The sequence below is a fragment of the Alexandromys fortis genome, unplaced genomic scaffold (genome assembly GCF_014885135.2).
Source record: "Alexandromys fortis isolate MF-2015 unplaced genomic scaffold, M_Fortis_MF-2015_v1.1 scaffold_11, whole genome shotgun sequence".
Classification (NCBI taxonomy): Eukaryota; Metazoa; Chordata; class Mammalia; order Rodentia; family Cricetidae; genus Alexandromys; species Alexandromys fortis.
The window spans coordinates 3,710,021-3,725,397 of NW_026067912.1; the positions used below are offsets into that span (position 1 = coordinate 3,710,021).

The following is a 15,377-nucleotide window of genomic DNA, read 5'->3' on the forward strand; positions in this document are numbered from 1 at the left end:
TGTTCTCTTAGAAGGGCTCGCTCTTAGAGCACATCCCAAGATCTGTTGGTAATGCAGGCCTAAGCCTGCATCTTGAGGAGCATTTTCCCAATGATGAGCAACTTGAAGATAGGGGCTCAGTGTACCTGCCAAGCAGGTACTCAGGTACAGGGTGAGCAGTCTTCATCCAGGGATACTGTGAACATCACTTCTAGTCCGTATCACCTCTCTAGAGTCTACATCGTCCATAATAGAACGGGGTAGGGGCAGTCTAACACCTGTGTGGGGTGGGGGCTTCTCAACAACGAATATTCAATCAGTTGAAATCTAAAACTTTTGAGGGGAGCGGGGGGGGGGGACGCACTACAGATTCTCAGAACCCCAGTTCTGGAACAAACAAGTCTGGGCTCTAACCTGCTAAGGCATTTTGTACAATTTTAAGAGCTTCTGGTCCAGTCATCTGTCTGACAAGCAGCTCTCAAATAAAATCCCTCCCCTGACATAGCTCCAAGCCTGCCAGCCGGCAGAGATGAGACCGGCAAATAGAAAAAGCACCATGCCCCCTGCTATCATGTTTGAGCCGGTGCTGGGATCCCCTCGGCACAGCTCTCAGCAGAGAGGCCACCTCTTCTGGGTTATCTGGCCACCACAAAACGCCACTGCTGAGAAGCGGAGCCACCAATCCTTGTAGCAGCTCTGGGTGGCCCTGGGGAAGGGAAAAATAGAAGACCCCCCTGTAACCCAATCTCTAAAATGCCGAGCCTTCCACAAATGACCCCCACAACAAGACAAAGGAAATGGGGGTGTTCCTGGTCGTTTTTCCACGAGCTATGAGGAAATAGCAAATCATTCCCTGTATTTCTGGGGTCTGTTTTCCTTGAGGACTTGGGTTTGACTCTAGTAAGAACTCTCACACCTTGCCAGAACCCTTGAAAAAGATCACCTGGAAAAATCCCCCCCTTTGCTTCTGATGCCTGCAATGACAGCCTCGGAGACGTCTCAAACATTCTTAGCTCCGGGGTGGGGGCGGGGGAAGCTGTTGCACTCAGCCTCCCTCGGGTGAGTTCTTCCCTTGCTTACCACAAGGGATTAAGACCACTTTCAAGTTTCTGAAATCTTCAGCAAGATCTCCGAAGGGTAGCCCCCTCCCACTCCACTGCAGTTCTGGCAGAGGTAACAGATCAAAGCAGGGGCGGGGTGCGCCGGCGGGAGGGACACCCGGATAGTGTGATGGTGACTTCCTGGGAGAAAGCCAGGCTTTCCCCATAGTCTCCTGAGACCCTTGTGCAGGAGCCTGGCGGGCACCAGCCTTCCCTGGCTTCTACCTGAAGAGACAGGACTATTGATTTTGGCTTTAAGGTGCATCCAAAGCAACCAGCACCCTTCTATTCCTTCTCTGAACATCACAGACAGGACAAGGATCATGTGCAAAATGGCTATGCTCTCTCCCACAGAGGGCCAGCCACCAGAGCACCCTGGAGAGAGCCAGGGACAGGCAGGCACACCAGTCAGTTTTGACAATTTATTGCTTAGGTGGAGACTTTTATGGATGGGAGTGGTACATGCTTATGACCCTAGCATTTGGGAGGAGGAAGCAGGGGGTGGAGAGTCTGAAGTCAGCCTGGGCTATATAACAAATTCTAAGCTAGTCTGTTCAACAGGGGAAAACAATTCCTCAAAAGAATGAACAAGATCACCTAGACCTAGTTCTTACACACACACACACACACACACACACACACACACGCACGCACGCACGCACGCACGCACTCACGTATATATACATTGGTTTTGGGAGAGTAGAGTTTTCCCGTGTGGCTTTGGATATCCTGGAACGCTGTAGACCAGGCTGGCTTTGAACTCAGAGATCCACCTGCCTCGGCCCCCTGAGTGCCAGGACTAAAGGTGTGTACTACCATGCAGCTGCCAATAGATTTTTTTAAGGCTTTTTATTTTATGAGTATGAGTGTTTGCCTCCATGCATGTAAGGATACCATTTATGTACAGTGCCAGAATATGGCATCAGATCCCCTGCAACTAGAGTTATAGAACTAGAGTTATAGAAATTGTGACCGGCCATGTCACAATTCTAGGAGCCAAACCTAAGTTCCTCTGCAAGAGCAGCAAGTGCTCTTAACAGCTGAGCCACCACTTTAGTACCCTCTGGCAATATCCTAAACGTACATACGTGTGTGTGTGTGTGTGTGTGTTGTGTGTGTGTGTGTGTCGGTGGTGGTGCTGGAGATTGAACCCGGGGCCTCACACACAGTAGGCAAACACTGTCCCGTGAGGCTATGTCTCCAGCCCCTCTTTTGCCCTATGGCAAAAACAGTCTACTTGTGGGACCGGACTTCCTCTTGCAGACTCAGGTAAGGATGCGGTGAGGCAGGGAACAAGACAGTGGCTATCTGGCTGTCACAGCAGGGGGAAAAGTGGATGCCAAACTGAAGTTCCACCAGTGCAGATATCATTAAATAAATGCCGCTCATAAAATAGGGAACTGTAGACAACAAAGAGCAAAGATCATCTCTGACAAACTGAAGAAAGTACTTTGTGTAAGGACCCATTCAGGTATTATCTATCTACTTATTTGTCTGCCTGTCTATCTAATCTATCTCTCTCTCTCTTTTTGTGTGCCTGCCTATCTATCTATCATCTATCTATCTATCTATCTATCTATCTATCTATCTATCTATCATCTATCTATCTGATATTATGTGGGGGCACAAGTGCCACATGCACGTGTGGAGGGCAGAAGACAGCTGTGACATGTGACATCAGTTCCTCCCTTCCACCCTTATGTGGGTTCTGGGATCCAAACTCAGGTCATGGGCTTTTTACAAAGTGCTTTTCCCCGCTGAGCCATCTCTCAGGCCCCAGTTACATGTATTTATCCTGCTCGGTTTTGTTCCTTGTGATGGTCATAGGCTTTAAAGTCACCTTGAACACCGAACCACTGCCTTTAGGGGGAAGAAATGGGGTGAGGTCCCCAGGAGCCTCTGACAGCCACACGTCACCAGTCGGTCAATACATAGCGTACATAACTTTGAAGGGTTTATTCCCGTTAAACATGGTGTATTGATGATTCATCAACACCGAACTCAGGACAAGAAGCACAATGAACACCTAACCAGGAAAGACAGGCACCTTCTCAGAAAGGCAGAACACAGTTTTCCTGAGCACAGAAAACAGGACAATAGCCTTGCAGGAAGAGGTATGGGGGGCACCTGAAGTAGTAGGGCCACCAATAAAACTGTGAGGAAACACAGCCTCAACCGGAACACAGGAGAAGGCTTGTTTACCACGGGAGAGATGAGACAAAGGCAGAGCTCCTCCCCTTTCCACCTCGGCTGGGAAAACACAGAAAGGGCAATCAGCAACTTCACTGCTCTGCCCACAGGCAAGGATAAAAGCAGCAGCAGTGGTTTTTGAAGGACTGGGAATGAACCTCCGGCGAAAAGTGTTTCTCTAGCACACACAAGGCCTTGTGTGCAATTCCCCAGCACCAGAGGTGGAGGGGCGAGAGGGTGCAGTTAGACAAATCCATGAGCCTTAAGTGCAGAATCATTGAATCATGGGGAGCAGCTAGCTGACTGTATAACAGCATAGACATAGCACATTTCCACAAAAATATACCGATCAGTTTGACACAGAAGCCTTCCAGAGGTTTCCTTCCTGTCTAGAATGGTGGAAAGTGATTTTATTTTATTCTTTGGATCTCATTTCTAACTGATAAAGGATTTCTAAATTTTAAAGACCTATACTGAGGAGCCCCTGTACAGGTGAGCTACAAACAAGCGACAGGCTCACTCTGGACTAAGGGACCCCACCTAAGAAAGGACCCCATCCAGACAGGGATGCGCTGTCCTGACAGAGATCACATGGCTACCTCCCACTCTTCCGGGGAGGTTTAGGGGCTGACTTGAAGGCCATGAAAGAACTCAGCCTCACCTAAAAACTAAGGCTGGGGGCTGAGGAAATGGCCAGAGGGTAAAAGTATTTGCTGCCAAGCCCGAAGACCTGAGTTTAATCCCCAGGAATCAGGATGAAAGGAGAAAACTGATCCTTCTCTGAATTGTCCTCTGACCTCCACAGGCACAGTATAGAATGGGAATCTCTGTCTATCTGTCTGTCCGTCCGTCCGTCTGCCCCTCCCTCCCTCCCTCCCTCCCTCCCCCCCCTCTCTCTCTCTCTCTCACACACACACACACACACACATGCGCGCCGTCAGAACATGACCCTAAGAGGCAGAAGGACCATCATCCCACTACCCNGCGCGCCGTCAGAACATGACCCTAAGAGGCAGAAGGACCATCATCCCACTACCCCCACCTTCCACGTCTTTCCAGACCTGAGGCGGTCAGCCAGGGGCCGGATAGGCTTCCAGCACACAGGCAACCACTCAGCAGTGAGCACTGTTTTCCCAAGGAGGGTGTGGAGGGCTGGAAGCAGCCATGGAAGGCAACAGAAGTCTGTGGAGACAAAGCCCGTGGGGTTGAGATGAAGGAGGGGAAAGAATGGAGAGACGGGCCCTGGCATGGCACTCGCTGCATTCACTGGGGGTTTACGATGGCATGATAAACTATGGCTGTCTTCCTGCTAGGAAATGAGAGTAGTTTCCCTCTCCCCACCAATTATAAAGACACACCAAGCTCACCTAGGTCAGAAAGAATACAAACCAATTTGGAAAGTACATTTTGTATATATAATTAAAAAATATTAAAAAAATATTGCATATGGGTACACATGTGTGTTCACAATGCGTATGTGTAAGTATGCAAGCCATGGTACACCTGTAAAGGTCACACAGGACAACTTAGTGGAGTACATTATGTACATTAGTGTCTGAGGTTCACGAACTCAGGTTGCTGGGCTCAAGCTGCAGGCACATTTACCCACAGAGCCATCGCACCAGGCCTGTAGATCTTCAAAAATTATTTTTTTAAATGATAAAAACAGCTTTCATGGTTTTTTTTGCACCTTTAGGCCTAACATCTAAGGCCGTGGGATTTTGACAAAAAGGCCATTCTGGTCCCTCTGATTTTCTCTCCTGGGTCGCTCTCTCTGGTTCCTGTCCAGGGCTAAGGATTCAACAGCTTTGTTACTTTTTTTTTTTTTTCTTTTTTTGGCTTTTCGAGACAGGGTTTCACTCTACAGCCTTGGATATCCTGGAACTCCCTCTGCAGACCAGGTTGGTTTTGAACTCAGAGATCTGCCTGCCTCTGCTTCCCACGTGCCACGATTAATGGCTGAGCTACCACCATCCAGCTCTGTCTAGTTTTTCAAACCAGCTCCAGGTGACTACAGGGTCTCAACTCAGACTTAACACATGATCTGGAAAAGGGGTTTAACTGAGACCCGTGCCTGAATGCTCAGAGCAGAACACAAACATGAAAACTACACAGCGATCCGTGAGCAGAGGACTGGGTAAACAGACCACGTCATCCACGATGGACGTGAGTCGGTGGAAGATCTGATACGCACCGTATCACGGACACAGGGAAACCACTGCTCACGCACTGTATAAGCCTTCCTACATGAGAAGCCAGAATACGCAAACCAGACAGCTAGAAGGCAACCGAGTGGTTGCCAAGGCTGGGGTGGAAAGGAACGGGAAGTGCCTGTCTCTCAGAACAAGTGCTTCGTCACTGAGCTATATCCATGGCCCTCTTTTTTGTTTTTATTTTTTTGAGACAGGGTTTCACTAAGTTACCCGGGCTGGTCTTGAACTTAGGCCAGTCTTGAATCTACCTAACCCTCCAGAATTTCTTTTCTTTTTCTCCTTCTTCCTTCCTTTCCTTCCTTCCTTCTTTCCATCCTTTCTTTTTTTCCTAGTTTTTCAAGATAGGGTTTTTCTGTATCCTTGCCTGTTCTGGAACTCACTTTGTACACCAGGCTGGCCTCTAACTCACAGAAATCCTTCTGCCTCCTCCTCCCGAGTGTTGGGATTAAAAGTATGCATCACCATCGCCCAGCTGGAATTACTTTTAAAGTGATAAAGAATGTTCTAGAGTGAGACAGAGTGACAGCTGCACACTAGATGGCGTGGATCTATTAAATGACATCGAATTGTACTCTTTAAAATGGTTAAACTGCTGTATTTACACAACATTATAAGACAACTCAAAAAACAAGCTGTGTGACTTTGGGGTAAGTTACACTGCCTCTCTGAACCTAAAATCACAGGCATATGACATCATGACCATACATGCTTGTTGGATGGACTCTGAGGTGGGCCTATGGAAAGAAACCAGGACAGAAATGAAGAGACCAGGACCGGCCATCCTGTCATAGGACGTCCTGAAGCAACTCACCTGAAGTCTGTAAGTTTCCATGTTGTCGTATAATCCTTTTAATTAAGTAACAAAAACACCAAAAAAGAACAGTTCAGGGACAGAAGATGGGTAAGGTGAAAGATAAAAAAGAGGGTGGCTCTATTAAATAGTACGTTTACTGTTTTGTTCTTGTTATTGAGATAGGGTCTCACTGTGCAGCCCCGGCTGACTTAGAACTTACTCTGTAGATCAAGCTGGCCTTGAACTCACAGAGATCTGCCTGCCCCTGCCTCCACCTCCCCAGTGCTGGGACTAAAGATGTGCCTCCCCATGAAGTTTACTGTTTTGTTTTGATTTTTTGTTTGAGGGTGGAGCCCAGGGCTTTGCCTATGCTGGGTAAGTTCTCCACTGTCAAACTCTACCCCAGTGCTGTATGATACTTCTGTGTCTATCCTGTGTGGAGGCAGGAGACACAATTAACTTAGTCATAGAGACTAAGGGGCCTCTTTGCCATGTTGGCTACCTGATTACCTAAGGTTCTGCTTGGTTTATGAGAGCTGTGGGACCCAAGGCAGAAAGAGAAGTTCCATCTATGCAAAAGCCCTTATTTGGAAACAGTGTTATAAACCTCAGAATTTGGAGTTGGGGGGATGACTCAGCCAGTTAAGAGTACTAAGGTTAGATCCCCTGCACCCCTGCACAATGCTGCATGAGGCTGTGTGTGCCTATAATTCCAGTGCTGTGGGGCTGGAGACAGGAGGATCCTTGGGGCTTGCTGGCCAGCTAGCCTAGTCAAATTGGCAAGCTCCTGGTTTGGTGAGAGACTCTATCTCAAAAAATAAACTACAAGCCGGGCGGTAGTGGCGCACGCCTTTAATCCCAGCACTCGGGAGGCAGAGGCAGGAGGATCTCTGTAAGTTCGAGACCAGCCTGGTCTACAAGAGCTAAGCTAGTTCCAGGACAGGCTCCAAAACCACAGAGAAACCCTGTTTCGAAAAATAAACAAACAAACAAACAAACAAACAAACTACAGAGCAACCAAAGAGGACACCTGAAGTCGACCTCTGGCCTCCACATGCAGGTGCACTCATGTGCACACGCACATGCACACAAACAAATATGGATATACCTACACATAAAACCTGAGAACCTGGGGCAGTTAGGTTCCCATCACCCACATTAGATGAGGAGATCCAAGCCTCCAGCCTCCATGGACACCCGTATTCCCGTTCAGATAAACACACACACACACACACACACACACACACACACACACAAAGTAAAAATAAATCTTTTTAAAAAAGCAAAAGCCCTTTAGATTCACAGGTGGGAACAGCGATGCCAGGTTTCCTTATCTCAGTAATCTGATACCGAACCAGTAGAACTCCAAGTTTCCCCAGACCAGACAAGGTGACCGACCCCACCTACCCTGCGGCCGACAGTGAGCCCAGGAAAGGGAGAAGGGGCGAATAGGATTTCAGGCTGTCACAGGAACTTTTCTTTCCTTGAGCCCTGGAACATATGGCAGGTGTTCTGAGAACTCCGTTTCTGCCTCCCCAGGCTGGCTGAGGCCCATCAACATGTGGGTGGGGGCGTCTGCCTCTCCATCTGGAAGGCCCTCTTCCTCCACCACGGAGACAACAGCACAATGGAGACTCCAGTGTGAGCCTTCCATCCCAGCTCCCCAGACAGATGCTGGGGGAGAACTCCACAGCCCCAAGGAAATCTAAGTCTCCTGCCCCCGGTAGGCCTCGCTGCAGTCCACAGATCACAGAAGCAGCAGGCCAAAGGCCATGATGTGTCTGCAACACGATGCCTGCTCTGCCCATCTCTGATGGAGATGGCTCACCGGCCTCTGCATCTCTTCCTGAGGTGATAAGATGATTACAAAAGGCCGGGCTCTGAGCAAAATTAGCTCCCACTGATAACTTGCAAATTCTAGCTGGTCCAGATTGGAGACAACCTTACAATATTGTCCTAGGTGACAATAAGACAGGGTTTGGGAAACTTGAAATTCACTCTTCTGCCAGGCAGGGTGGCGTATGCCTGTCATTCTGATGCTGTGGAGGGTCACAATGTTTGAGGGCAGCCTGATCTCTACAGGGACTTCCAGATTCACTAGAGTTACAAAGCAAGATCCTGTCTCAAAAAAAAAAAAAAAAAAATCAACCAACCATCTAGCCAACCAGTCAACCAACCAATCAAACAAATAAATAAAATTCCAAAACTGCTGTGTGTGTGTTCACGCGTGAGTGCGTGCATGTGTGTTTAACAGAGTGACGGTGAGCATGGGGCTTAGAGCAGTGTGCCAAGAACAGAGAAAACCACAGCAGCTTGTGGGTGCCACCCTCCTAACAATAGGAAATATTCAATAACCTAGGGTAGTAACACAGCATGGAGGAGAACATAAAACCTGATTTAAGTCAAGGGTAAAAATATTGATATTAGATGCCAAGGAAATGTCCTTCATGGCAGCTGGCTAGCTTGAGACCGAGATTACACATTCTACTCCCTAACACTAAGGACAGTACAGAGAAGAAGAATCCCAGTTCCCGAGGGATGCCTAAGTTTCGCTCCTTTTGCTGTTTCCACAAATGCTCTTATGAGGACTTATGATGTGCCAAGCTCTTTTCCCTCCCTGGAACTCTCTGTATGTAGTGTTTGTGCGTGGATAGGCACATATGTGACAATATGTCATGAAGGCTAGAGGTTGACATTAGATGTCTTCTAGATTGTTCTCCACCTTAACTACTGAGACAGGATCTCTCACTTGAACCCACAGATAGTCTAACCAGTCAGTTTGCCTTGCAGACACCATCTCAACCTCCCGAGTGCCGGGATTATAGGCGGGTTGCCGCATTCGCCTGGCATTTATGTGGGTACTGAAGACTCAAACTGATAGCAAGCACTTTACCCACTTGGGCCATCTCTCCATCCCTAGTACGTGTTAATTCCAAGTACACGATCCTGTGTCTCTATATATCTGCAACCTCGGCTGCGGAGAAAGGTGGGAGAGGTTTCCAATAGGGGCGGGTGGCCCAAGTTCACAGATGCAGCAAGAAGCAACGAAGGCAGAGGTCTGTGATGGGACAGGGGTCCCCAAGGTGACTGCCATCCAGGGAGTGATGAGGAGAAAGACACGGATCCAGAGGGGAAAGAACCTAAGGTCTGGCCATTATACTGAAGCTCTTGGTCTATCACAGAGCAGTTTTAGGTGGCAAGGTGACATAGGAGACCGGTGTGATCAGGAGCTTCTCTAAGCTGCAGTGATCCTCACCAAGAAGGACAGATGGCCGGAGATCTGCTGTTTTCAGTGAGGCTTCTTTGGAAGGTATAGACTGCACAAGGAATGTGCTCAGGCCTGGTGACTACACCGTGGATCCAACTTTGGTCCAAAACAAGCAGTTCCATCTTTAGACCCCTCTAAAAATAGTGAATGCGAGGGCCCATTCAAAGTCCTCGTGGAAAGAAGCAGGAGACATGAGGTCAAGGGCACAGGCACCAAGCAGCTACGGTCTCAAATACTGTTTGTTATATACTAGCTGGGCAACCCCAAACAAGTTTTGAAGCTTCTCTGAGCCTTGATAACATCAGGTACCAAGACTGTCTGTCTTCTAAAGTCACTGTGTAGATTCATTAAAAATCACACTGTGAATGTCCGTATTTGCTGGGGAATAATTCTTTTGTACACTGTGCGATGTTTTACTGGTCTAATAAAAAGCCAACTGGCCAATAGCTAGGTAGAAAGAGGTTAGGTGGGAGAGCCAGACTGAGAGAAGAAGGGGGAAGCTGGGGAGGAGAGGGGCGAAGTCACCAGTCAGACACAGAGGAAGCAAGAGATGAACAAGCTGTGCTGAAAAATGATACCACCACATGGTAGAACATAGATAAGAAATATGGGTTAAGTTGTAAGAGCTGATTAGTAATACGCATAAGCTATCGGCTGAGCATTTATAATTAATAAGTCTCTGTATGGTTATTTGGGCGCCGGCTGGTGGGAGAAAACCCCACCTATACTTATTAGTTTCACTGGTATGGTATAGTCACAAAGAATATAAAACAGTTCACAGCCATCAAATGATGGACACAAAAGCCATGGAAAGCTTGTAGAAATAAGCAGCAACTCAGCTGGCCACCGAAGGAAGTGTTTCTACTTACTCGCCAGCAGGAGGCAGGAGACGGCCACAGTATACAGCTGCTTGGAGGTGGTGACGTTGTACTGGTCCATGAAGTGGTCCAGCAGGTAGATGGCCAGGTGCCGGGCTGAGGGGCAGAGATGGCAGTGTCTGCTCAGCAGGGTCAGAATGTCTACAAAGAAGCGACGGCTCTTCAGGAGCGGGGAGTGGGCACGGAAGGTAGGCAGCTTCAGTTCCTGGAGGAAGGCAAACAGAAAAAGGTGAAGGACTTGTGACCCAAAGCCTGCCCGTGGACTGGCAGGGGTGGGCAGCGATCCCCTCTACACTCCTACTCGTTTTAAATCTCAAGTGATGGTGCTTGTGTTCTAGAAACCCTAGACCAATTCCCATCCACCCTCCCAAAGCACAGGCCCGTAGGACCATCGCGATGACAGAGAAATCAGGCATTTCCCCAAGGAATGTGCTGTTCAGGTCCTTACAGCAACAAAAGAATGGTGGCCTGGAGGTAGTGACCCACATCCAAATTCCAGTTCTTCAGAACAGCTGAGTCACTCTCTTCCTTTGTTTCTTCAGGAGCTGGGGTTTAATGAGAAGCTATGCCGGGTGTCTAGCACACAGGGTTCTCTGGTAATTCCCTCCATGCCTAGGGCTGTGAATGACTGCTTTCCCCCATTTGGGAAAAAACAAAACCAAGACTAAACTAAAAGGTGTTGTTAGACACGACTGTAATTCCTGTAGCCAAGAGGCAGAGGCAGGGGACGGCTGAAAGTTCGAGGCCAGCCTGGTCTACACAGTGAGTTCTAGACAGCCAAGGGAACACAACAAGGACATGACTCAGGAAACAAACAAATAGATTTGAAAGAATAGTTCGATGACTAGCAAGTCCTGTCCACCGTGACCACTCATGGTGGATATTTTGCCTTCTGTCTCCACTGTCAGTTTCTCACTGCAGGTTCTGAACACCAACATTCTCCTCTCGCAAGGTAGCATCTACTTTGTAATTCTACACTGCCATGTTTTCCGATTTTATCTGCTGAACACAAGGAAAACCAGGGAAAGAAATATTAGACCAAGAATGTTTTTAGTTTTGAGACAAAGTCTCTCTCTATGGCTAGAGCTCACTATGCAGTCATGGCCTGTCTTGCAGTCAAGTAAATCCAGCTGGCTTAGCTTTCCAGTTGCTGGGATTTCAGATGGAAACCATCAAATCTTTTTTTAAAATTATTTTTATTGTATTGTATAAGTATTTGCCTATATGTATATATGTGAAGTGTGTGTGTGTGTGTGTGTGTGTGTGTGTGTGTGTGCATTCCTGGTGCTCTAGAAGGCCAGAAGAGGGCATCAGATTTTCTGGACTAGAAGTGAGCTGCTGGGAACTGAACCTGGGTCCTCTGAAAGAGCAGGCAGTGCTTTTAACTGCTGAGCCATCTCTTTAACTCCCTACTTTCGCCCCCACCTCCCAAAAAAGGACTATGTAGCCCAGTCTGTTCTGGAAATAGTCATCCTCCTGCCTCAGCTTCCCAAGTGCTGGTATTACAGCTGTGCACCACCACACCTTGGTCCAAAAAATATTTTTACAATAATTTTCCCCATATACCTAAGATATTTGCCTTTTAGTCAAGGTAGGTTAGATATATTTGTTGAGGAAGCATCTCCATGCTCTTGGCCCTTAGCACTATTTTCCTGGCGGAAACTCCGGTATCAGGAGAGCAAAGTGGAGGAAGAAGAGAATGGGCAGGCCCATGAGAGGATGAGGCAGAGGTCATACATCCGCCTATATACCCACAAAGGCTGCAGGCATAGGAATGCTGGAGGCTGGATGCTGGCATATGCTGCTGGGCTGTCCATAATGTGTCTCATTGGGTCTGGAACATCACCATCCTGAAGCCACCAAGACTGCCTTGCTCACAACCCAAACAGTCCCCATTGGTCCCTGGACCTGTGGTAGACATTCTGGGCAAGTTTAGTTCTTATGTGTGGCTGAATGTAGAGTCTCTCTCTCTCTCTCTCTCTCTCTCTCTCTCTCTCTCTCTCTCTCTCACACACACACACACACACACACATACAAGTCTTAGTGACATTGTGTCAAATAGGGAAACAAAGGAGAAACAAAAACTGAAGGAAAAACGGGAAGGAAATTGGCAGACAAGGAATTATAAGTGCTTATTAGTAACGTTAAGCAAATTGGTATCCTTGTTCTATGTCACTACACCTCTCAAATGGTGTTGAGGATCAAACCCAGAGCCAAGCCCAGGCTGGGCAAGGGCCCCACTACTGCACCAGCACCATGCCCCTCTAACCCTTTACTCAATCAGCTGCACATTAAGACTAGAAAAACGTGTCTGTTCATTCATCCACTAGCGATATGAACTCATTCATTTCCCTCAGTAAGTACCACAAACCTTCTGCATACTAGGCATTATTTTAGGCCCCAGGGAATATAGCTTCAGCAATGCAGATTCAAACCTAAATGCAGACTTGAAACTAAAAAAAACTCTTAAAGGAAAACAGAGGTAAATGCATATATGCTTTATACAAAAGCAATGGTTCCTTAAATATGATTCCAAAAGCTGAAGCAGCAGAAAGAAATATAAGGGAAATTTTAAAATTAAACTTTCACGCCGGAGAGATGGCTAAGCAATTAAGAGGGCAGGCTTGCTATTTTCCCAGAGAAACTGAGTTTGATTTCAGCCTACAGCCCACGGCCACCTGGGCAAATTCAGCTCCAGGGAACCTGACACCTTCTTCTGGCCTCTGCAGGCACCTGCACATGTACACATATATACATAGAAACAAAATAAAAACAAATCTTAAAAAAGTAAAGCAAGATAGGCAACGTATGGAGAAGGCATTTCTCTAAAGAAGATTAAAACATGGCTAGGAAGCAAATGAAAAGATGTTGCACGTGACTAGCCACTAGGGAAACACAAACCAACCCATGGGGAAATGGTACTTCACATTCCCTGGGGATGGGTGTCACTTTAAAAAGGAACAGAAAACAAACAAACAAAACAAAATGCCTGACCAAAAAACATACAAGTTAAAAATAAAAAGTGTTGGCGAGGATACGGGCAAATCAGAATATTTGTATACAGGTAATAGGGAAGTCAAAAAGGGCAGCTACTGTAGGAAGCAACGTGACAAATCCTCCTATTGCACTCAGTCACCGTAGGAGCCAGCAATCCCAGCCCTTGATACAGACCTTTGAGAAATGAGAACATGGCCGTGCCACGAAGAAAAGTTGCAGATGCGTAACAGTCATATTCCCCAAAGGGAGGAAGGCCAGTCTGGCTAAAACTTGGGTTCACATCTCCCAAGCATGTCTTCTCTTCTGCTTTGTCTTCAAAGGACAAGAGGTTAGGATCAGCTATCTCTGCAGCCCTAAGCTTTGCACACAGAAGATGCACAGAGCCTGGATAAATTCCTTTCTGTCTCTTAGTTCCCACGTGAAGAAACCTAGGTTTAAAAAGTCCCTTAATCCCACGGCTTTGCTGAACTAGCAAGAGAGCCAGAGGCCAAAATAATGGGTTTCATTCTGACATTTTGATGTGTATTGCTGTATTCCACATGTGTCTCTGTGCATGTGTGTGGCACTTAGTTTAACCAGTGCCATCCGTGGGAGCATTAGATTGGAACTATCCATGGGAACGTGTGGGGTCACCCGTGGGCTCACTACTGAGGGTAATGAATGACTTTTCCTCCTTCAGCGCATCGGTCGTCATCATAATTGTTCTCCAAGCCAAGCACCTACCATCTTGGGGCATTCAGCTGTGCCCTCTTGCACAAGGATTACCCCAGCTGGGCTTGCTGACTGTTTAGACCCACTTATGGTCACAAGAGTGTCACCCGATTATCTAGCCATTCTCTACCACTCTTACGTATAACTCTGCCTTCACTGCACACGGCTTCTGGGAGGGGATAGAGTGTATATAGACCTGGGGGAGACTCAGTGAAGGAGGTTCCGTGTACCAAGTTATAGGAAACTCTCACCCTTGCTGGGTCAAGGCTTTCCAGATGTGGCCTTTTAGGGGAGAAGGGGTGACGAGCACTAGTACCCCTTTAAGCAACCCCTATACTCTATAAGGAAGACGAATCCATTGGTTCCCCCAGGGTGAACTCTGGCCAAGCAGTGCCTGATAGTTGAAACCTCAAGTGAAGGACTAGACCAACTTCTTCCCTGGAAAGGGATTTTAGCAACAGTAGCAAATTCAGGAGGAAGGAACGAGGCTCTCGGAACCTCTCCTACGTCACGCCTGAACGATGGCAGGTTCCTTTCTTGTGCAGACCCAGGGCAGGCACTGGCAGTTGCTTTAAGTTCATACTTCCGATGGCTCTGTGTTACCCAGGATATGGCTTGTTTGGTTTTTGAGACAAGGTCTCAGATAGCCCAAGATGGCTTCAAATTCACTGTGCAGGCCAGAATGACCTTGAACTTCCACTATCTCCACCTCCCAGGTGCAGGAATTACAGGTCTGAGTCACTATGGTTGGCTTTATTTATTTGTTTGTTTATTTATCTATTTTATTTATGTATTTGAGGCAGTCTCTTGTAATGTTGTTGCAAGCTGGTCTAAACTCGCTAAATTGACCCAGTTTGACTTCAAACTCCCCCTTGGCCTGCTAGCTTCTGGGATTACATGCGTGAGCCACCATGAGCAGATCAACATTCTAATTTTGAAATCATGAAGATATCTTATTCCCAGCTTACATGAAAGAAACGGCCTGCCAGTGTTGCATGGTTTTGGTCTACAGTGTTTGGTGGGTTTATGTGGCTACTCCAGAAGTTCGCAGTCCTTGAGGGCAGATTCCAAACCCCAGCACCTTGGTGTAAATACAACAGCTGGATGTCCCATAGCTGACTCTTGAGGAATGGAGGGAGGGAGGTGTATTCAAGGAACAGCTCTGGGCCAGTGGACATCAGAAGAAAAAGAGAGAGAGAGAGAGAGAGAGAGAGAGAGAGAGAGAGAGAGAGAGAGAGAGAAATTTTT

General features: G+C 47.4%; 1 protein-coding gene across 2 annotated transcripts in view; it reads right to left on the reverse strand.

Moving 5' to 3' along the window:
- Nucleotides 1-15,377, reverse strand: part of Ccnjl (cyclin J like) — a 53,114-nt gene that overhangs the window by 18,921 nt on the left and 18,816 nt on the right. For both annotated transcript variants that reach the window (XM_050138727.1, XM_050138726.1), the window contains exon 3: nt 10,413-10,626. In XM_050138727.1, the coding sequence (XP_049994684.1) occupies nt 10,413-10,626 (214 nt within the window). The remainder of the gene's footprint in view (nt 1-10,412; nt 10,627-15,377) is intronic.